The 24,405-nt window shown below is 36.2% G+C and overlaps 2 protein-coding genes across 6 annotated transcripts in view; both read right to left on the bottom strand.

Moving 5' to 3' along the window:
* LOC135173075 (homeobox protein orthopedia-like) overlaps window positions 1–24,346 on the bottom strand; it is a 115,321-nt gene extending 90,975 nt beyond the window's left edge. For 4 of the 5 annotated variants that reach the window (XM_064139684.1, XM_064139686.1, XM_064139685.1 and 1 more), the window contains exons 1-2: window positions 22,933–24,346; window positions 13,759–13,944 (exon numbers count right to left, since the gene is read on the bottom strand). Coding sequence is in view for 1 of the 5 variants with exons in the window: in XM_064139689.1 (XP_063995759.1) it covers window positions 13,759–13,771 (13 nt within the window). In the remaining 4 variants the exon portion in view is untranslated. The remainder of the gene's footprint in view (window positions 1–13,758; window positions 13,945–22,932) is intronic. The other variant, XM_064139688.1, reaches the window with a different exon arrangement.
* Window positions 1,075–11,210, bottom strand: LOC135171633 (retinal homeobox protein Rx1-like). The gene is made up of 4 exons (XM_064138264.1): window positions 10,899–11,210; window positions 7,583–7,845; window positions 3,732–3,819; window positions 1,075–2,477 (listed from the first exon to the last, which is right to left on the bottom strand). Exons 1-4 carry the CDS (start codon window positions 10,975–10,977, stop codon window positions 2,020–2,022), a joined length of 888 nt encoding a protein of 295 aa, XP_063994334.1. The 5' UTR covers window positions 10,978–11,210; the 3' UTR covers window positions 1,075–2,019.
* Window positions 24,347–24,405: the final 59 nt, after the last annotated feature.

Raw genomic sequence — 24,405 nt, 5'->3', positions numbered from 1 at the left:
TCGCTAAACTAACGACAGAGATTTTTTAAATTCAATTGTTTGACATATCACAACCAATATTGCAATTGAATAATTCAAACGATCGGACCGAATATTATAGTTGTCCTCAAATAATTTTCATGGGAATTATTTTATAACAACGACAGCAACAGAGTAGACAACAACTAAATCCATTTATCTAATCAACGTTTCCCATGTCAAAGAAATAATTCCCTCATATTTTGTTATCCCCAATGTTTTATCACTATAATGGGAACGACAGGTGTCCCGATAATTGCACAGTCGTCTCATCACTCTGCCAGTCACACGAATAACGATTTTTGATCGTTCCAAAGGGAGTGAAAGAGAAATTATGTCAAACCGATTTTACTGATAACAATAAATAAATTGGCCCGATTGTTAATTGCCATTGTGCGTGTCACTGCTCAAAGTCGAGCACGACACGTACCGTACAATAGATTCTCCTCGTTTTCTCTCCTTTCCGTTTTCAACCATGAGACGTCCCTTAAAAATTGTAACGTAATAATAGTTTTGGGGTTGAAACAGGGAAGGGGGTTCGCATGCATAGATCGTGGGAAAAATGCTGAATGTTTTTTTTTTTTTGGCACTGAAGAACTGTTTTTTAACTCAATTCCCCGCCCATGATTTTCATCTACATATTCTTCAGGCTATTAAGCACATGGGAAATAGTATTTATCATAATATAGTCAATTTTACTGCAATTTGTTTTCTGAAGATCAATGATTCATTGAATTTAATATTGTTAAAATTTAAACTGCCGGTATTGCGCCCGCATTAAATTTTTTCCATTTAATTCTAGTGGAAGAAGAGTTTTCTGAGGCATAAGAAGTTCTCCCAAAAGAGAAAACAAATTTTCCGCACTCGTAACGAAATAAACTATTATGGCCCTGAGCGTTGATTACGGAAGAGTAAATTTCAACTCGCGACGCCAAAATTAATTATCCTCACCCAAAAAAAGGGTCATTTTGGATTTAACGCATTGAATTCTTGATTAGAAACGAAAAAAATGAAAATACTGTGAATAAAACAGGCGAAATTATCGATACAACAACATATGTTTTATATTCTCATGTATTTTCATTCTCCCACCACTCCTCCCCTTCATGAAATATTATAATAATTCAATACCTACATATTTACATGGTTATTGATATTTATGATACAACGTTTATTGTACAAAAATTGGGTGGTTTTATCAATCCTCGGGTATCGTCCGGGACATCTTCACTCATTTGTTTACTTTACTCGACGAATGGATAGATAACCAGACACAAGTGTAAAGAGAAAATCCAGGAACCACAGGTGTATTGTTTATCGAAACCGCACAATCGACTATTCGTGGTGAGTATCGTTAACATCAGTGAAATATGCGCATGTGTGGTGAATGGCCATGTTGAGGTTAAATACGATACACACAATTGAATTTAATTGTTTAAATATGCACGAGATTTCGCGTGAATCAACAAAACAAGACTAGTCGAACAGAGCAAAGCAGAACAAACAGAGCAGAATCTCTTCGTTTTTTTATGGAATTATGCGACGATTGGGCGTATTTTCAGAACGATCGAGCCTATATTTCAAACAATTAAATTGAATGATTTTGAATATTTGCAAGCAAATATTCAAAATCATTTTCATTAAACTTTCAATTTAATCGAATAGTTTAATAATTTCTTAATCATTCACTATCAATCGTTTATTTTCTTAACGACTTTGATTCTTTATTTCCAAGAACAAAATGTTTCACAAAAAATCGATACTTGATCAATTTCCCAGAATTGTTCGCATGAAATAATAAAGATGTCCCCGCACAACTCCCAAAAATGAAGAAGCCCTCATCTCTCCTAAAAAAAACCCTCGCAATTCTCGCAAATTCCACAGTGAAATCCAATAAAACGATCAACAAAAGAGGAAATTGCCGAAAACCCCCAACAATCGTCAAATATTTCGCGGTAATGACTCTGAGTGTCAATGGTAACCTGCCAAACCGCTCATCCCCTAATTACCAGACTTGCGAATGACTTCTTCGGCCTTAGCCCTGAGGCCATGAGCGCTCTGCACCTGTCTCCTCATCTCATCGTCAGAGGAAGCTGAATCATCATCACGTTCCGGTTGATGCTTCGAGCTCAAATTCTGCGGAATATTTTGAATGTCAACGAGAAGAGGATGTTGAGGTCCTCGTCCATGTTGAGGATGTTGAATTTGCGATTGCGCTAGAATATTTGATGGAAATCCCGGTGGAATAAGGGATGCGAGGTTTTGGGGACCCAGTCCATTATATTGAGATAGTATTGCATGGAGTTGGGGCATCTTCAGAGCATTAGATAGCCATGGGGCTGTGAACATCGGTGGCATCAGAGCTGGCCAGAGAAAACTATTGGGAGGCCCCGATGGATTTCCACCTGGGATTCCAGCCGATTGGAGAAAATGGGCGTGAAGAGATAATTCATTGACATCTGAAAAACAAGAACAGAAATTTTCGAGAAATTATATTTATGTTTACATTTTTTTACATTGACTGGAAACGACATTTTCAGTTTTAATACTGTTAATGAACATTCATAATAACTAATTTCATTTTAGTGAATGTCCAAGATGAACCATAAATTCTATAAACACTTGAACATCCAACTTACTAAACCTGTGCATTTTCAGCTCCGAATTTACCTGAATATTTACCCACTTTATACCTTAAAAATACATTTACCTAAGTACTCAGATTTAACAATTTTCCCTGAATAAATAACTCAAAGGTTGAAATTACCCTCCATATTCCAACGAAAAAAATCATAAATATTCAATAACAAAATTTCCCGCAATATCATTGATATCAATGTTAATATCTCCTCGCTTCTCCTGAACTCAATAAATACTCAAATCCACTAGACGATTATTATCTCCCGCATTCATTGACTTTGATTTCAAAAGACAAAGAAATAATGAAAGATCCCTTTCTTCAAACACCAAATAACTGCCCGGTAAACAACAAAACAGTACAGCCCCTTTCCGCCCAGTCATTTATGTCTATTCACTCATTCACTTGCTAGTAGACCAATACACATAAATAGAAAAGAGAAATCGATTATGAACCCTGGAAATGGTTGTTTAATCACTCACATTTGTGATATTGTGTGTTAAGATCAGTAGGGCGATGTGGTCGCCCTGGAAATAAACTCCTATCTATATACCTGTATTAACCTGGGAATTTATTATATATATCATAATACTAGATGGTAATTTTCAACACGTGATGTCCCAACCACCTCCACAATCACCTGATCTCCTCCCCTCCCCTCCCCCCCTCTTTACCCGCTGGAGCAGGTGCACAACAATTCGAGGCGTCTGCCTCCAGTGTAATCATACCAAAATAGTGTAAGTATAGGGTAAACTACCCATTCGATAGACGATTAGGGGAAATTTGAGGTTCTTCGAGGTATTGCAAGTACATGAAGAAAAATTTTCCATGAAAATTTGCGTATGAGTACTGGAAAAAAATCACAGTTTCTCGTTTATAAAAAAAAATCTAATGTTCTCAAGGTAAAATTTCTCTGAGAAGCTCAGAAAATTTTTCACAGAAATTGATTTAATTTTCATTGTCATATTTACACGACATTTGAGAAATGGAAATCGTCTATGTATCGATAAGTTTACCCTACACTTCGGAAAAAAAAATTTCTGTCTATCAGTGCATGCGGTTAATGATTTGCTACCTCCTTGTCCAACGTGCATATAAGTTGGCTCACGCCCCAGAATTTTTTCCTTCTTTCGCCATTTAGCACGACGATTTTGAAACCATACCTGTGTGAACATAAGACATAATAATTAATCAACACTATTTCGCAAACTATTGGTGAGAATATATCCTCTTTCTAGTAATATCGAAGGGGTAAAATGACAATTCGAATTATCTCTCTGACGAATTGGTGATCCTTGACTTGAAAACAATTTAAATAAAAATTTGCGAATGATAAGATGCACCAGGAAAACCTGACATGTATCACGACAATGTTACATGAATTTACTCCCATCGAGAAAAATATTCATTAACAATTACGAAACTATAACAACTACGGAATATTTTCTGGAGACCTTTGAAGAACTGCAAGAGAAAATTTTCGATTTATTGCTACTCGAGAACAAAAAAATTGTGAAAATTCAACAATTTTTACGAAACTCGTGATTTATTTATACGTTCTGTAATTACTTTGATGGAATAAATCGCAAAATTCACATGGCAGTTCGTACAATGTCATCTCCAATTTCCATTTTTATCCATTTTTACTTCACTCACGAATTACATTTTGAAATATAATATTCACATTTTGTTCTGGCAATTTTTATTAAATTTTTTTTCTCGGTCCATTGAAAATTGCATAGTTTTGATGAGCAAAAAATAACAGCCACGAACACGATGTGAAATTCAAACAGTATAATACCTACACGATTTTAGCAAAAGTGTACTCCAATATCGACATGGGGTAGAGGGTGCAGAGGATGATAGGGGAGATAGAAAAATTGTATGAGAACCCCATAAACAGTAGACCCAAGCGCTATATATCGAAGCCCACGGCAACAAAAGCATGCTCTTGAGGCTGATTAAGCTAATTGTTAACAATTATCCTGATTTCCTCTGGCCCTCTGAGTGCATTACAGGCCAATTTACTAACAACCCCTCCGCCCTCCCCTCCCTGCCCCTCACCCACCCCCTGAACTGTTCTTTCTCTTTCGCTCGTCCTTGTGTATAAATGCTTTTGCCTTCCACTCCAGTTGATTCGCTTTTCTTTTTTCATGGATTTTACTTTCTGCCCTCCTAGAATCCAGTAAATTATTTCATTCGGGATAATACCTATTGTCCCACCGTGATTTCATGTCCCTTTGACTCCAGATTGTCGTAATCAAGCCATGGTAATTGTTAATCTGTGTGTGTAGTAAGAAATTTTGTTACTATCAAAAAAATAACAGGCAGTCAACAAGAAAATTTTTACAAAAATTTAAACAAGTTGAATCATCCCCTGGTACTTTCTATCCCTCCAACACACGAGTTAACGACTGCATTCATTCCGTAAATAGCATGTAATTATTTAATAGCTTCCCACAATTTATATCACCCGACCAAATCTTCAAGTGCCCTCGCCAATTTAAATCATCTCCCTTTCCCTCCATCACTGTATGAATCAACTCCGTGAGAGTTAAAAATTCCGGAAACTAACTGTCCAATCAGAAACCGGAATCACACCCTATTGAGGGTGAATTCCTTCTCAAATCATCGAATTATCGTTATGATGAACCGAGGAAGCCAAGAATTTTAGAAAATCAAGTTTCAATAATTTTTGTTTGTCTCCCATGTCAACTACTTCAATGAAAAAAAAATATATAAATTATCACAATAATACAGTACAATTGTTGTAATTTATGCTGATGAATCATGCTACCTGTAATTGTGTCAGCAATTAAAGACCCTTATTAAATCCGAAAGCACATCTATTGTTACCCCACCTATCATTCTATACTCCATCATCTCACACCAAACTATTTACATCATCAAAATGAAAAACTCTTGATCCCCATCAAACTCAACATCACGCCCCACATTTTCACGAATAACATATCGATTCCACTAAAATCAAACCTACACTCTCAGCTCTCTAATTACCATTCCAATCAATAATAATGAACTACGAATGACCACTTCCCACTTCCCACACCCATTTACCAATCCATAACCTGCCAAAATGTTCATCACCCATATCATTTCTCCCATTATCGTATTCCAACTATTTGACGTTGTCAAATAATTCACAATTCAGTTGTACCGTCTCATTAATGTGAGTTCACACAACAATAAAACGAAAAGGGGCCCCAAAAAAAAATTTTTGCGTGAACGGGCTATTACCTAACCCCCCACGAAATCTGTAGGTAAAATTTTCCGAGTACAGTGTACGACAATAACAGAAATGGTGAGGAAGGGTGATGGGAGGGTATGAGGGTACATAGAGGTTGGAAGGGTAGGGGGATAGGACAGATTGAAATAAAGTGGCCGTGGCACCACTGCGCCCGGCGGATCATTTAGCGGTTTTGTCGAGCGACAGCCAATTGCCGGCATTGTCGCTTCGCTGTACCACAATGGGCCAATCGGAATGCTCTCTGTCTCTTTTCATTCACCTACACCCTTCTCCCCCATCTGAAACCATCAACCCCTGCCTACTGTTCACCCACACATTTCAATCTACTGTGATTCTCCTCCTCCCCTCCTCACCGCCCCCCCCCCCTCATCATTCTACTATTCCTGAGCAACACTGAGAGCATCTCTGTATCTTTGTCATTCACTCTTCTCTATCAACTTTCCCTCTCTCATCCTTGAACAGTGATTCTTCTCCATCTCTCTCGCTCTTTGACACTGGGGAGGGTAGTATAGGACAACCGCCCCCCCCCTAACCCTCCTCCACGGACCACCCTTCGAGCCGGAATGCGCGTGAACCGGGTGTTGGATAGTTACGTTAATCGAGTAACCAATTTTACAGCAATAGAAAAGTCATTTTTGCTGGTAGTATGAAGTGATTTATAGCAGTTGATGGTGAATGAGGCATTTAGGATTGTGGTGAATGACATGGAAAATTGATGGTGAGAGAGGGGATATTATTGGTCAATTTTTTTTAATGAGATGAGAGGGAGGGATAAGAATTGGGAATATTTTCCCTGGATTTATTATAGTTTCGACGCTTTTGAACGATGGCCGGAGAAATTATTACAAATTTGATTGAATTGGTTGAGTAATAATGAGTCGTTTGATTACTCATGGATATAACTCAAGATCACTCAGTTTACGTAACATCAAAATTGAGGAAAATAAATTATCATGAGGGGATTCAAACATCAAAACATGATGAAACGTGTCACAAATTTCCCTAACGCTTTTCAGGAAAAATTCTCACCAATATTCATTGAAAATGGCTGACGTGAATAGATAGTGGAGGAGTGGAAATGATCGGGTTATTGATAATAATTGGATTGATCGGATCGAATAAGCTGCAGTCAAAGGGATTTTGTCCCAAACTCTAAGGGAAATATCCTCGCAGAAACAAAAAATTTTTTTTTTTTCGTGAATAGAATAGTGCAAATTTGAAAGCCGATTCTTAATGACGCTCATCGTCTAATAGACCCTCGAGTGTATTTTCAGTTACGCCCACACAGAGAAGCGTTGAAGCTACGAGGAACAATGCCACCCCTAATTAGTCAAGTGGCTTTACTACGTAGATAAAAGAGAGGCAGGAATATTCTTTATGCAGGCACTCGTGATGAGTCGATGTTAAAAAAAAAAAAAACTCACTTCCCCCAAGAATGGCAAGATAAACAATTAGAAGAGAAGAACGTTTGTTATGATTGAATTTCATCAGAGTATCGCTGATTAAGGCGATTAGAAATTAAAGACAAAAGCACTGGCTAATGTGTTCATTAAATTGCTAAATGATTCACCAAATCGTCGAGTTTCAGTGGGAAATTGGGACTAATCCCTGGGAGCATGTTACCGTTAAGATGAATAACTAATTGGTGAATAACTGACCTGAACTCGAGCCTCGGACAATTCTAAATTGGAAGCTAGTGATTCCCTGTAATTGACATCTGGATACTGAGTTTTCTCAAATGCTTTCTCCAACTGATGTAACTGATGAGTTGTAAATGTTGTTCTCGATCTTCTGACCTTTTTTGGTCTATCCATGTCATCTATTTTTACTGGCACCACTGAATTATATCCCTGACTACCCGCAAGTAGTTCCTCATCATCGGTGGAGAGATGACCCACCGTTTGTGATGGTCTCGAATCATCTGTCAAAAAATTATTGAATTTATTCGTAATTTATGTTTAATTGTGAGCTTAAAAATTCAGTCTAGTTGTTAATTATACACGTGTTATGGAGTTTTTCCATTCCTATCAATGTTTTTATTATTGGGTTTCATGGATATCAGAGCTTTCGTACAATTTTACATTCAATTACTGAATATTTTTCATAATTGAATTATTTTCATATTTTTACTTTCCAAGATGATTGTATGAAATTTCCAATAAAATTTATCTGAAATAATAATAATTTAGTTTTTCTGAAAGTTCCAGAACTTCCAGAGTAACTAAATGAAATGAAAACAATTCAACTATTTTATGAAAATTAACAATAATCATTCAGGTGAATGAATTGAGCGTCTTCGATGTTAAATTAAAATTAGCTTTCATTATTTTAGTTCAATAAATTTCTTTAAACGAAATATTTCTGTTGTGAATAAAAAAAAATACAGTTTCACTCGTAAAATAAGAAAAATCTATGGCCCTCAGATCTTCTCACCCATTTCAAATATTTTCCGACATCCCCAACTAAAAACTAAAATCAAGAATTGCGGAGGTGAGCGAATGTCAGCTACGAAAACCCAGCTGTAAATTCGGTGACAATACCCCCTCACCTTTTTTTATCGTTTTTATTAAATTTTTAAGCTCCCCCGTCAAACGTAAAACTACGAGGCGAGGCGATTTACGAATCGTCGAAAATATATGATACGTCGATGATGTCTGACCGACGGATTTGCCAATTTTTAATCCTCGAGTATTTCATTTTATTGGAGGGGCGAGGAGGGCGCAGAAGTTTGACTAGCTCTGGACTGTTCCATTTTTTTTTTTTATTCAATTTTTTATCTTTCATTTCATTCTATTTTTGCATCACGGAAAACTGATGGATTCACTCTTCTCGTCAGCTCACTTGTCCCCCCCCCCCTTTCCCTCCCTCCCTCTCACCCCCTCATTGGAGATGTGCATCTGATACTACATGTGTATTCACATTTACCAATATTGGTACTTAAAGAGTGATTAGCAAATATTTTTAGAGAAGGGGTGGAAGGTTTCGAGGGTTTATCAGTGTTTAGTAAATAAATTGTGAGAGAATGGGGAAATACAAACATAAATATGCATGCACACATGAAAAAAGGGTTAATTCCTGTCTTTATCACTGACTTTTTATAAAAAAATTTGAAAAACTTTTTACTTTCAACTTTTACTTTTATCGCAAATTAATAGTGACTCGAGTGAATAATTAATTTTGATGATGAACTATAACTTAGCAATTAGTTTTTAGTTATTATCAAGAATTGTATGAATTATGGTGATAATTTTGTCTCTAAATGCAATGATAATTATCTAAAATTACCTCATTTAACCGATACCCGGATTTTCAGAAGCTAAATACCCCCAATCCTCGTTGAATAGCTCAGCCAATTAAGTAATAGCGAAAAAAATGTACATAATCATTAACGCATCATTTCACCGAGTAACTCTATAGCTTATTATATTCACTAACGCGATATATCTCCCCCTGATTAGTTGGAAACTCTTGGCCTATACAAGGTATATTACTCGGATTTTCATATACCATTGGGAAGCCGCGTGCTATCGTTCGTTTATTCGCACAGACACATCAGGTAATCGCAAATGCACAGACACACGTTTGGAAGAGGGAAATACACATACACAGCGTATGCAGGAGCTAATCCATCATGAATAGAGAGATTTTAATGTTTTTATGATGGTGGCACAATGGGGGCTACCCACTTGATGCCCAAAGCCTTTCTATTCTCGTTTCCCAACAGCCCTCAACCACCCCCACCTACTCTCACTCCACTCACCCCCCTTTCTCATTCTCATTTTGGTTTTTCATTAAATCGGGGAACGAGAGCCAATCAAACTGATATTAAATGTACCAACGGTCTTTCAATCTTTATTAGGTTTCTTTGGCCAATATAAAGTATTGATCGACATTTAAATCATTGATTAGTGACTATTGATTGCTTGTGATCGTTCAAGTAATATGAGAAAAGTCGTTTAGACCCGCTTAGATAAATTTTCTTTCTGTTAGAACTGTCAAATATCTTCAAAAAAATCAACGAAACATCTTCGACGATCACCAAAAATTCTTTGCAAGATCTTCATATGGAAAGTTTATTTAAAAATGTTTAGAACAGTTTTTAAGGATATTTTTTGATGAAAAAATCAGAATATCTCATGAAAAAAAAATGCCCTTTAAAAATCTTCCAAATAATTTTCTTGGACCACGAGAAAAATCTTCTGATTACTAAAAGAATTTATAAATTTTTAAAAGTACGAACTAAATTTAAAAGTTGAAATCTTTGACTGCTGATTATGTATTATTTTTTGTGATTATTGTCTTAATTCGGATTATTTACAGATATTGAAAGAAATTGAGGATTTTTCGAGACTAATTTTTTGCGGCGCGTGCGACACTAAATTAATTCCTCAATCTCTATTCTCATAATGTCTTGCACATTCCGAAGGCCGGAATTTGAGAGAGACATTTTCTATCGTCATCCCTCATGAAATTCTAAGACAATTCTCGACTCGTCGATAAAGGAAGCTATTTAAACTGGTGCACTATACGACACCGACGAGTCTAATATTTTCATCAGATGTAAACACATTTTGCCAACGAATATATACTTATTACAAAAATATCACACTGAGTTCTAATTTCTCCCAAGCTGTCTCAAATCCCACCTTTTCTGTAACTCAATTAAACTGGGTTAATTCAAAAGATAAAGTCAATCGAAGAGACAAGTTGTTTTCAAACGATTCTAAATAAATAACACCCTCTCCAATGACTTCGAAAAGTAAAATGTGTTTAATCTTCATAAATTCTTGACGAAATTATCCTTAATTTCCAATAACAAAATTGTGCCTGTCTGAAAGCTCTGAGACTGTTAACAAGTTAACAAATACTTGAAGATCATCGTTAAATATCCAATTATTTCCGACGTTCCGTTTAAAAACATATAATGGAAAAACTACATAATTAATAAATAAAATAAAATATATAAATACTTACCTTCATTTTTCGTCGAATGACCAAGTAGTTGTTCAATGCTGTAAGCATTGCGCTTCTGATTGCAAGTCTGTGTCATCATCAAACTTCTCAACCAATTGTTAACCAACACTTTTCAATAATGTCCCAAGAAAAATGTCCAAAATACCAGTAAATATTCAAATATTCATTACTTGAACTGTGTCGTCGTAGTAAACTTAAAATCCTTCATCGACGTATTAAAAACAGCTTAATACCGTTGTAAACACAATTTGTTTCTATTGAAAGGCTGAGTGAACTGCTTCATTCAACGGCGCAACACGGACTAACCCTCAAACGTGAAAAGCAGCCCCTAATAACGCACACACCCGCCCCACCACTCCTCCACAAAGCAACACCGCCATATTAGCCAATGAGCCAATGGGGTGTTACAGCGCCGTTACGCAAGCTCCCTCACTCGTTGAGGGTTGAATGATGCTTTGGGGCGGAGAATATTTTACTCTGCCGCGTTAAATCTCCCGGCTATTTTTTTCCATCACTTTTTTTTTTTAATTCTTCCACCACTCTATCACTCATTTTACAGTGACTTACACAACTGCAACCCCTCACTTTAATCAGTAATTCGCAGATGATTCGTGGCATTTCTTCTAACCCACCTCTTATTAATTTCCCGCTTCGCACAGTACCAATAACTCGAGTGATTATAATAATGTATTTCGTTACGAGTGCGAAAATGAGTATTGAACCATTTTTTTTTGGCAGGGGCTAGTCATTACTTCGCAAAAATATCTTCAAAAATCAAATTCTTCCAGAAATACTCTACTTTTCAAAAGACCACCTTTTCCCTGAAAATCTGTATAATCTGATCATCTATGAATAATCCAAAGTAAACATTTTGGATTTTTGAGAAATCCTAAAATTAATCGCATCATTCAATTATTCAATTAAATTTAAAGTAATCAAGATGTACCGGACGCCATAATAACTACATTTGAGGAAACTGAAATCATTTTGCACATAGAAACATACGTATACACTCACGATCTAAAAATGAGATTATCGAATTTGAAATAATCGAACGGTTCGATACAACATGAAAAATCAAAATGTCGTATTTAAACGATTAGAGTTCCTCAACAAATTGAAAGAATCTACACAACTAACTTCATGCTACCGTCAAAGAAATCCCTATTTCCTCCGTAAATGACGAAAAATGAGATCGAAACAGAAAAACCGACAAGCATAAAACTTGCAAAAGCAGTTCTTCTCACGTTTAGTCTCCAAAATCCACAAAAATTTACGTGATTATCCTTACTTATTCTAAGACAACACCTTGCCAGTAATAGGCCTGGGTGCTAGACACTGGAGCTTAAATCAACTAGTTTAATCCTAAGCAGAGTCCGACGCCTCACTACTTATTGGGTCTTATTACTAACCATTTTCAACAATGTCACAAAAGGAAGAATAACACAAATAATGCACTTGTCCCTCGGCATGATTAAATCAATTTTTACTTATCTCCGGAGATAAATTTTCACAGATGGTTGGACCAACTGTATCTGGTTCCAATTTTCCGCAAAACGAGGCCAAATAATAATCGGATATATATGTTCGGTGAATTTAACGGGAGAGAAATTGTTAACCTCATGAGGAATTGTGATAGGTCATTATAGTATAGACAATTGCTAAGACTATTGGGGAATAACCATTAAACTTTTAAAATGAGTTTGTCTTAATCCACTTAACAAAAAAGGGCAACTCTAATGGATAAATTATCAGGGTCTGATCACCATTGGGGAAAACTGAAATGGTGGTAATCTACTCTGACCTATTATAATAATTATTATTATTGCTTACGTATGATTGTGGTATTTTATAAGGACGTGGAAATTAACATGAAGAAAAAAACGATCAAATAATAATTCTGGTTCCGTGTTGAAAAATGTGAAAATTTCGAATATCTTCCAGAAATCCCTGGAAAATTACTACAAATATCTTCGATAGATTCATTTGGATACATTTATGGTGGACCGTAAAGATCTATGGAAGAGAATTTTATTATTTCCCAATTTTGCCAGGATAATTTTTTCTCAAGATCTGGGAAAGATATTTTTTCCAGACACAAGGGATAGCAATAAACTTTTTTTTGGACCTATAGCATTCATATATTTTTCATCTCCCAGTCTGACAAAATGTATTCCAAAGATCTTGAATAATATTGTTTTCCAATAAGATTTTTTTGGCTCATCAAAGAAGTTGTCAAGTGAATCTCTCGAAGATATTTTGAAGGTTCCTGCGAGGATTTATGAAAAAATCCATATTTTTCTACGCTAATTCCTGATGCAACTAAACAATTTATTCATGTCAATGTCCCCTAGAATAGTAAATAATTCCAGTGTACGATAAATGTTTCAAAGAACGCATCATATTCCCAATTCCTCCCACTCCCTAAATCGATAGTACTGGATCACAGAGTTACACGACTGAAATATCCCCAGTGTATCGTTAACAAAGTTGAAATTTTCCATTTTCATTTTATCCATCTCTTGTGGATAATTTTTCGAAGCAACATATACGTATCCCAGACTCATTTGGTTTCAGATTCCGCGTTATTTCGACCACACCCACCCGGCGATAACCGAGGGTGGAGCGACGAGAGGTGATATATCCTGGTTATAACGGGGCTTTATGATGCAAATAAACCGCCCTATATGCTTTTGAATGTGGACCAGAGACTCGGCCCTCTGTATGAAATTCATTACAGGGAGAGAATGTAAGTGTACGAGTCCACGAATTTAATAATCAATTCGTCCACATCGATGCAAGGACCTCAAAATTACGCTTATTACCATAAAAATATATAATATGATATTAATTGACTCACCGATCTGCATCATTGTAGTCAATGTTGAAAAATACTGGTTACTCACTGAACATTGTCCCACACAGACAAAACACTACACTTGCACAATCACCTACTCAGTATTTCCTCGAAAATGAATCATACGGCTCCTTTCCGCCAAACTCAGGTACACGATTTCCTCACAACTTCACGAAACTCATCTGGAAACTGCAACAAAGTTTATATTAATAATCTGGTACAATGGCATGTATGCAATAATCTCGTGTCAGGTATCATGTAAATGTGTACCTCCGCCAAAGGCTAATTGTCAATGGTTTTCTATCCTTTTTTGCTTATGAAACTTAATACTCATTAAGACTGGGTGGAAAAGATTTTCAGGGTAAAGGGTTGGATCAAACATTTCATTAAGAGTTCCAGGAATATTACAGAGGGAATTTTCCTTATCCTCTTAACGTTAAAGACCTTATGCATCACTCAATTGAAAAATATCCTCTAAATTTCAATGAAAAAAAATCAGAAGTAATGGTTTTCTAATGTGAAAAACCATTTCAAAACTCGGTTCTGACGTTGATACATTTTTTGATCGAAAGAAATATTCAAAATTACATCTTTTTACCAATCAATTTTCCGAAGGAAATTAGAAAATTGAATTTTAGACCATAAAAATTACACGATCCTAGCTTACATTGTCCAGGCCACTCCATTATCGACGAGCGAACAGTGAATTCATTCATTGAATTCATAGATCTCGTAATTTTGATTGACATTGTTATCAGTGGAACAGAAAATATTTTTTTGCACAATTTTAATTGATCTAATATAGCGAATGCAATTCTACTAAATTTTTTAGGTTAATATCTAGCCAGACGATAAAATAACTCCATAAAAACTTTATCAATTTTCCACGGTCCTTTGACACCAGTTGAAAAGGTTATATGGACGATTGAATGCTCAGTAACGTGGCTGTTTGATCTTGAAATCGGCTCGTCGAGCCCATTGTCAATTGTATAACGTTATATGGCATCACTTTACCTCCCCCCTCTCCTCCCTCCCCCTCTCTCACCCTCCTATCATCTTCATCTTTTCACACGTATATATCATCCCTCTTTTGCAGATTAAACGATGCCCTATTCTCAGTCATCTAACATCACTGCATACCTCTGAGCCCTGTCTCACTCATCCTGCATTTCTCTTCCGTTCGCACATTTCCCGCCTTTATTCTCATCATTTCGATATTCTTCATGGAAGTGACTGTTAAAAGACATTTTGTCAAAGTACTACCCCAGAAACGCCCCAATTTGTCCATTTCTCACGTGTTTATTTATTCCATTTAATTAATCTCATTATAACAGACGAATTTATAACTAGTTCAGTCAAATTTCCGTTCAAGTAAAAAAAAATGTTCTCCCTGAGGCATTCAGGCTGCCCTAAGACCCAAATTCAGAGCGAAAAAAAAAAACAAGGAATCAGGAAACAAAGCCGAATAATCAATTAAATGCCATATTTAATTATACCCTAAAAATCGACGATTTCTCCCAACGGATTGTGCGTATGGGGTTTATTAATCCCCTGAGGGTGCTCTCCCGTCCCTCAGGTCGCTTGTTGTGCCATCACACAGAGCCAAGAGACCATCAGAGGACCAGCTTTTATAGGATAAATGAACTAAAGATTGGTGAAACGTAATCAATGGTGAGTGAAAAAAAAAAACCTATTGAGACAAATAGATAGTAGAAAGATTCGCGTGAAAATGAGACGAGACGATTGGTATATACACTCTCACCACACTGTCACCACAGTGCTAAATAAACTGGCCCCCGGCGTCGTGCGCCAACCTTCTGCTAGCAAACTGGGATTTTATTAACTTTCTGTACAACGACGCTGGGAAATCCGTGACTCCTGTGGCTCCACGATTTAGCTTTTACTCGATATATCATCAGTTTGTGGGTGTGTAGGACTTGGGGGAAGTGGCGGGGGTGGGATGGAAGAGAGGAGAGGATACAGCTGAATGAGCAAACGAGCGGAGTACGATACAATTTGCGGGGGAGAGGAAAGAGGAACTTCAACATGCCAAATAAAGGGATAGTAATTATTGTGTTTGTATACAGCGTTTATTTTCTTCGGAGGAACACTTACCTCACGTTTTCACTTCCGGTAGTTTTCTTTTCAACAATTTCCTCGAGTTCTTCCACGTCAATTTTTTTTTTTTTTTAGGTGATTGGATTTCATTTGGAAGATGGAGGGGCTTTGAGGTGAGAGATAATGAAGATTTTGTGGAAAAAAAAAACGGTTTTAGGAGCGTTGGAAATTTGTGAAAATTTTGCGGACAGTATGAAATGAATTTGCGATGGATGGAGAAAGAGATGGGAAAAAATTTTAATCGGAATGAATATGCGATTAAAATTCTAAAGTTGGCATCGGAAAATTTCCCAGTTTGTTAATGTTGGGGAGAATTCCGTAGAATATTGTGAAAAAAATTTATTAATTAATGGAAATAGTATAAATTTTGTTGTATTTTCAGTTATTCTTAAATCACTCTTCATCCAGTCTTTGTAAAACTCAAGATCAATTTCATGAAAAAATTGCAGTCTTATATCTTATGAAGAGAAAAAGCACAAAGAAATCGTGTCCCTTTTTCAATCTAAAAAATGCAATATATTTCAATCAATCGTTCTCGGTAATAAAACGATGTAATCGTGAGTTCCATAGCATGGAGCATCAAGTGAGAATCCTGGGATTATGTAAAACGTTGGAAAATAGAAGAGCCCGGAAGTACGTGACGGATTGAAGAAAGTCGAGAGAGGATGAGTTAGCAAGGGAGTAACATGGCTAAAGGTCAGATATCACGAGGTACGAAGGGTGGGCCATTTGCCCAGTAACGAATGAGGATTCCAACGTAACGTGGATCACCCTCTCTTCTTCCATCGCTCCCTCCCCCTTTTCAATTGGAAATGCGTGAATGCACCTTTTATGAAGAGCGCGGAAAGGTAAATTGATATAAGTGAGCGGTTATTACACGATCCTTTGGGGATATTCGATGGCGAATGGCTGCCTTGGGTTGCTCCCATCGAGCAATTTTTACAGTATCCAATGGACGGTTATTCATTGCCATTCATTTTGTAGGATTAGAGGTGCGTGGAATCATTCAATTGATAAAGTTGAATAGCAGAGAAAATATAATGAAATTTAATTGGTTGAGAATTAACTATTTTATAGCGGATGTGCAAAAAAATTTACAAATAAATGACAGTGATCATACACGTAGAGAAATATTTTATAAAAATTCGCATTTAACCAATAAAATGTCTACTGCCCGTCTAGGTGCCCGGCACCTCTTTTAAATGAGAGAAATTTTTTTTTTATTCTGGTGGCACGGAAAAAGATGTAAAGTTGTAGATAGAAAAAAAGTCAATACTGACACTGAAAATTTTCTTGGCTTAAATGTAGATTTTCTCGAGTTCCTGTCATTATTTCCGAATAATTCCACCAAAAATCTCACAAAACTGCACGTTACAGCATTAGATTTGTTTAAGAATCAACAACTTGGAATTTTTTGACTATTTGGACTAGAACTTTTATAGAAAAAATCTCTCCCAGCATCCCGTCACTCATCGTCCCTTCTATTATACGCATGAAAATCATCAATTCACCATTTACAGCGAGATTCCAATGGCTTTCCCACAGACAATGAATAAATAAAGCAGAAAAGAATAGGCATTAACGAATAAAAAGAGCAAAAGCCATCTACCAGTGATACTTGTGCCCATATCCAGATTGGATCGAGACAATGATGGGCTACGGGCGACGGAAGAAAATGAAAGGTAGAATGAGTAATAAGAGACCGACTGTGAGATAGAGGGTGGGGATAAAGGATAAAAAGTATAATTGAGCGATTTGAGAATCGTCGAGAGGCACCCGCGATAAAGTATAATTATTTTCCGATAGAGTGGAAATTATTCAAGAATGAGAGACCGAGTTATTGGCGATATTCGTACTTTTATTAAACGTCTCCCCCCCCCTCCCCCTCCTCCTCATCCCATTCACCCATCCTATTCCATTTTAAAATACTACCCACACCCCCTTTTATTCTACTTCACTCTCAATTCAACGTTTCTCCTCTTTAGGTATAAAGATCCCAGTTTATTCGTTTCAGCTGAAAATTAAATGTATGTAAGGGGATGACGAGAAAAAATTATTGAAACACCGACACAGAAGAAATTAAAGACCAGAAATTTCTCCCCGCAAATTTCTCAAATTTTTCAATTTTTATATATTGCCCTATCACCGAAAAATTTTAATTAATGATTAATAAAATAGGGAATTATTTTTAATGAGGCTGAGAAAAATTTATTCTCATTAAGCATAATTGACTCGATAACGATAACAAGCGTGAAGAATTGAGAATCCAAAGTAACATTGTCAAGTTGACGGTGAAAACGTTCGTTGAAATGCGACAATAACGAGGGAGTGAGCTGGCAAGAGTCAGAAAACAGGCGGGGGCGAACAAGAGGGAGAGAGAATATCGTATCCATTGTAACAGTACAGTTGGGGTATGGTGAATGATAATGGGTTGACATCTGCATTCAAAACGCGGGAGCATACCCCACCCCCTCATCCACACCCACTCGTTCAATGTCCCCAACATTGTCCTATTACTAAAAACGAAATTAATATTCCTAATTACATTGAATATTCTCAAGATGATAATAAAATGGGTTTAAGTGTTTTTCTTTAATCAATTCTCATCAAGTATCTCATTCAAGATCCTTAAAATACTCATTCTGATAATTTACATCCTTCAATTATACCCGTGGAGAGAGATGTTAAATAAAATTATCAAAAAGATTGTGGCAAATTTTACTGGATAAAGAATTTTCAGCGAAAATATATGTTTGTGAAAAGAGATCGAACATTTTTAACAATGAGAACATAAAGAGTTACGTGAAATTTCCCTAAATTTTTCCACTGTTTCTCCCTTTTTGTCTAGAAATTTACTAGAAATAACTATATGATAATGAATTTACACTCTCGTTCGGAGGTATTTTAATAAATGAATGTTAATATTAACATAATACCCATTATTATTATTTTTCAAATTTTCAGCAGAAATTTCGAGTCATGTTACAAACAATCATTTATCATATAATTATTTTGTAAATTTTTACAATTTTCATTCAACTTTTGTCTTCGTATTACCCCTTTCCTTTTTAATTTTCCTATTTTACGGATATTGCTGTAGCAGAGACAAGAGATCAATATCCTGTGGTTTTTCCATCCTTATTATACCTGGCATATTATAGGTCGCCTTGTGGGGGTCAAAGTACAGGGATGAAACATGGGTAAGTGGGGAAAGCGTATCAGGCCCTAATGGCACATGAGATTTTATTTGAAGGATTGAGGCAAACCGCTCCTACATTACCCTTCTACTCATTGTACATCAAAAACCCCTTTTGTAAAAACTGTCACGTTCAGGATCACTGGACCACCCACTGTGCTAACTAATTGCAAATTGAATGTCTCTATTTTCATCAATATGTCGTACAAACTAGATGAAAATATAGAGAAAACAATCTATCTATTGCAATAATGAAAATGCATGTTTATGACATGAAAAAAAAAAATGCTCTGTAAAATGTGAAAAGTCACATTCTCGACGAAATATTTAATAAAAAAAGAATTTAAATAAATATTTCCCTCAGAATTTATCAATTCATCCTAACCATTCAATTGTTTCCCAAAAAAATCCTAAATCTCGAAAAATCAATCATCAAATCGATAATCATATCTCTAATAAAAATAAATGCAATTATCAATAGCTAATGAAGACCAAATGCCTGAACTTTAAAAAGATACACAAGTACACAAATAAATAAACATTTTTGTTAATTCCCATAATCCCCTAACTTTCGAAATATCACGTAAATACTGTCGAAAAGTTTTCCCCTTCCTCCAACCCCTCAGCCGAAATATAGAGATGGATGAAGTGGTAACCGCAGTAGTCTACCCCCAGGTATTTTCGCACTCAACTAAAAAGCCCTATATAGCTCAACACAACATTATAACTATATAACTATAAATAGAAAATGGATTATAAGCGCATTTGGTACAGTGAGGAAAACGACGTTGAAACTACCCTCCACCTTCTGATATTATCGGTAATAGCGCAATTATGATAATGGTGGGCAATTCGTCTCTCGCGCGCCACGACAAATTTTGCGAAGCGGGTGGAAAACGACTATGACGAACTGAGACTGCTAATGAAGGAAACAGTTAGTTTCAAACGGCCTACCAATAATTATACCCGTATCCATGTGAATCCTCAACACACACTCCCTCTCTCCCTCTCTCTCACACTCACTTTATTCTTACTACCCATGGATGTCTCATCTCTACATTGTACAATGCATTAAATTGTTCACACTTCCCTTGACATTCACTGTATACGTTCGACACACCGTAGTTCCTGGGGGACCTCGTTTAAATCGCTCGATTACGACATGTCTAGTCCAATTATCATCATATGAATGAAAAAAATTCCCCTCTCCCCTCCCCCGCCGTAATGAGGGAACATTATCGAAATTGAAATGAAGATTTTTTGCGAATTTTTACGTTCAAGTGTTAATTGCATAAGTGAAATTAAAAACTCGGTGTTCGTAAAATAAAAAAAAAACATTCGACGTGTTTAAATAATAGTTAACTCGTCAAATTAATCAATGACAGTGCACGAAAAAAATTGAATAAATTGGGAGTGTTGTGTGCCATTGATATTGCATCTGGTAATATGGAATGTTGTTGATAAATAAATAATTGAAAATTACTAGTCTTATGGGAAGTTTAATTTTCATCCTTCTAATGCACAAACACTTTACGATATATTCTAATATTTCAATATCGATATTTTCGATCGAGGAGAGAGTACTTTCTACCTGAGGACGGAAAATTGTCACTTTTCTCTCGCTCGCTAGGAACAAAGTTACGAACTTTCGATGTAGATGTGTCAAAAAATCTTTACCGCACGTGTTACCTAGTGTATTAATTTTCAGACAGCTTTCAGAGTTATTGAATCGTGTAATTAAAAAAATCCAACAACCCCCATCAATGAGATCGCCATTACCCCAAACTTATTTGCACAATCCAGCGACATTAGCCACGACATTGACATCGAGTAAGTGACATTAAAATTACATGTTACCCAGGGGCCAAACTTGTTGCAAACCATTTACAGAATAATCAGAATGTGGAATGGCCCATAGAACGATCGGGTTTATAGAACCCGTCTCCGAAGGTAGAGGCAGAGGATGTAGTCAAACTGAAGTGAAATAGTAACAGCCACGAGTGGAAGGGAGATAGATTGATAGGTATGCCAGTGCAGAGGTCCTACCGTGGCAGTTTCAAACGTTGATGTGTTAATATTGGTAGAGCTAATTTGATGGTTTAATCAATTTCCGTGGGTTGACGGGAGTTTAATAGTGATGTCATCATTTTCACCAGCAATACAATAGGGTTTAATCTACGTCCAAAACTACCGTCAACCAATATAACCACAATCAAACTAAGTTTTCAATGAAATCATACAGTTAATCACGTTTCAATCTTGTTGAAATACGAGCACATCTTGTTTCTCCCGAATTTATCCGAGAAAAAAAAAATTTATCGATTTCCCATAGGAAGATTACGACTCCGGTTATTCTCAAAATAATAAATTTTCAAAAAGCTTTCGTCCCTGATTCTAATTTTTTTGTTGATTTTTTTTCAAATTTTTTTAGAATTTATTTTGCGAGTTACGAATGCCCCAGCTTCATAGGACATCATGCCATAAACAAACATTTTTTGTTATAACAAATTAGGCAGTCTATTAAGCAATTACCGACATTAAATAAGACAATATTTTTAGAATATGACCCGAATGAGAAAAATAAAAAAATCACTACTTGTCTCGCTCATCTCATTTGTTAAATAAATTTATTGTAATAAAATACCGCTAATCGAGTTACCACTGCAATGATTAAACTTGTTCAGGCAATTACGTCATTGTTCAATTTAACTACAAACTGGTAAAAATCCCCACTCCCATTTCGCATAGGCAGATATACCCAGGATTCACCCCGTCTACGTGGGATAGAGGCAGCGGAGAAAGCCAGAGAGGGATGAGAAGGGGTACGAAGAGGGCGCATATTAGGTTGAGGTACGCAGTTAGGCAATAACCGCTGTCAATAGAACCCTGCCCTACTACTCCTCTTGGAGTGGTACCCACTCGAAAATGCTACTCGCTAAATTAGGTAGGTTATATGGGTTTCGTTTCATTTGCGAGCAAACTTTAATAAAACGGTAAAATTGCGTAAAAGAGCAAGGTTTTGCAGACGAGAGTAATCAGAGGGATTTTTTTTTCAATCTTTTTTTTCGAATCATTGAAGGTGGATTTGGAATCAGTTAAATCATAATTAAATCATTCTTCCCTTCTTTTTCTACTAGAAACTCCGATAATTAAAAATAGAACTAAAATACTACAAAAATCTAAATTTAAAAGAAATTGCTGAAATAAATATTACTTAATGCTTGAGGTGACACGAAGAGCTCGTTTGTAAAAAATAATAATTCTATCGTCTTATGACTCCTATTATTTGGCTTAAGTTATGACTTGAAAATGATTTAATAATTACTGATAGAAAAATTTAACTGACTCATTTTCTGAAGTTGAATTTAATTAATATCGTCATGTCAATAATTCACAATAACATAAAGTATCCACAAGTTCGATGAGAATTTAATGGCAGATTTTTTTCCTATTCTTTTTTTGAATCATTAGAGGTGGGTGTGAACTTAATTAAATATTAAATAGATCAGTGAAGTGTTAATTAATCATCTTACTCAATTAATTCTTTCAATATCTTGAATTCAAAATGTAATCACGAATGTTTTCTATTCATTTCCATTATTGAAAAATTAAGTGAAGAGTGAAGGGAAGTTAAAAATTCAGAATAAAATGAATTAATTTAGTAACATAATTATCTCCTACTAATCACATTTTCCAAGAACCAGATTTCTTAACCGACGGTCGATTTGTTATCCATTATAGACCTCGGTTGAATAAATTTTCCTCTTGGAAGGACAACCGAGGTTGACTTCTTAAAATTTCTCGAGCAACGTAACAAGAAAAAAAATAAAATCGTAATATATTTATAATAATTAATGACTCACCGAGTAAGGCCTCGTCCAGGTACTGCTCAGGATGTCTCCAATCAATACCCAAGATTTCTGGATCATCCAAAAATTCGTTGCTTCCTTGACACTTTCCACAACCACTAATGACACTACGACACTTCCTAATTAAATTCACTCAATTTACTCACTCACGATTCAAAAAATTAAAACCCCCGATTTACCCGGCAAAAGCAATACCACAGAACGACATCTGGCGTATCAATCACCTCATCGACAATGACGAAACTCACGAAACACTTTATCACATGACACTATCACAAAATCACAAACTATGTCCTCCACGTCCATTTTTCTCACTGATTTTACAGTCCTTCAACCGATTGGATTCAATTGATTATTAGTTAATAACCATTCGTCCAAACATCTCAGACATTTGTCTCTTGACCAGAATACAACACCAGGTGCCATCTAGTGACCCTCCATGGACGTCGACCATGTAGGGATGACAGAACGTCAATTTTGACAATTTGACAATTTTGTATTCTTCGGTTGACTTGTAATTTATTTGAATTGGCGCCATAAGATAGGGATCCTGTGTCAAAATTATTGTCATCCATGATTGTTAATCCGTTTGTGTATTATTGACGATATTTGCATTGAGTTGCTGCTATCTGTATCCCAATACACGTTAATCCTACTCCAAAACCTTCACTCAGCACCGAAGGCTGATGGCTATATTGGGCATGCGCGGGGCAATTGCGCAGAGGCCTGGCAAATATTTTTCATGTGCATTTCGTCCATGTTTACTGCATGTAATACTCCATAATAAATGCCAATGATGTGACTTATTAGTTACTGTCCATCTCATTAATTAAGTAATATGTTTTTAAGAGTTCTTTCGTTCATTGAATCCATTTTTTCTCGCAAAATCTGTACAGAGAACACTGCGGCCGTCCGGCATATCATGCGCGGAGAGATTGCGCAAAGGCCTGGAGAATTTTTGTCTCTCCATATTTAATGGATGTAAAATACTCCATAATAGATAGTGATTCGATAATTAATTATTTACTGACCAACTGGCTACTGGATTGATGCGTTATTAATAATTATTTCGTCAATCATACCGTCCCTTTACTCCAAAAAACCGTAGAGTGCACGCGAACACCTCTGCTGCGTAGAAAAAACCGGCCACCATTTTGAACGTGCGCCGGGGAGCTGCGCACGGGTTGGAGATTTTGGTCATAAGGCTTGTTACATGTTTTCACATGTAATAACTCATACTGATCACCGATTTCGTCATTAAATCATTACTTTCCACTATTATCTATTAATTATTACCTTATTAGACAGTATTTCGCTCAATTTACGTATTTTTCTCCCCAATTTCCCAAACAAAACGTAGAACGAACGCCAAACGTGCCTTACAACGCCACAGGCCGTTCGCCATATTTGATGTGCGCGCAGGGCTGCGCTGTGGACTAGAATGTGTTCCAATTGCTTTTACACATC

The sequence above is a fragment of the Diachasmimorpha longicaudata genome, chromosome 2, assembly GCF_034640455.1.
Source record: "Diachasmimorpha longicaudata isolate KC_UGA_2023 chromosome 2, iyDiaLong2, whole genome shotgun sequence".
Lineage (NCBI taxonomy): Eukaryota > Metazoa > Arthropoda > Insecta > Hymenoptera > Braconidae > Diachasmimorpha > Diachasmimorpha longicaudata.
Note: the sequence above shows the minus strand (reverse complement) of the source record. Positions and strands in the feature narration are given on the sequence as shown.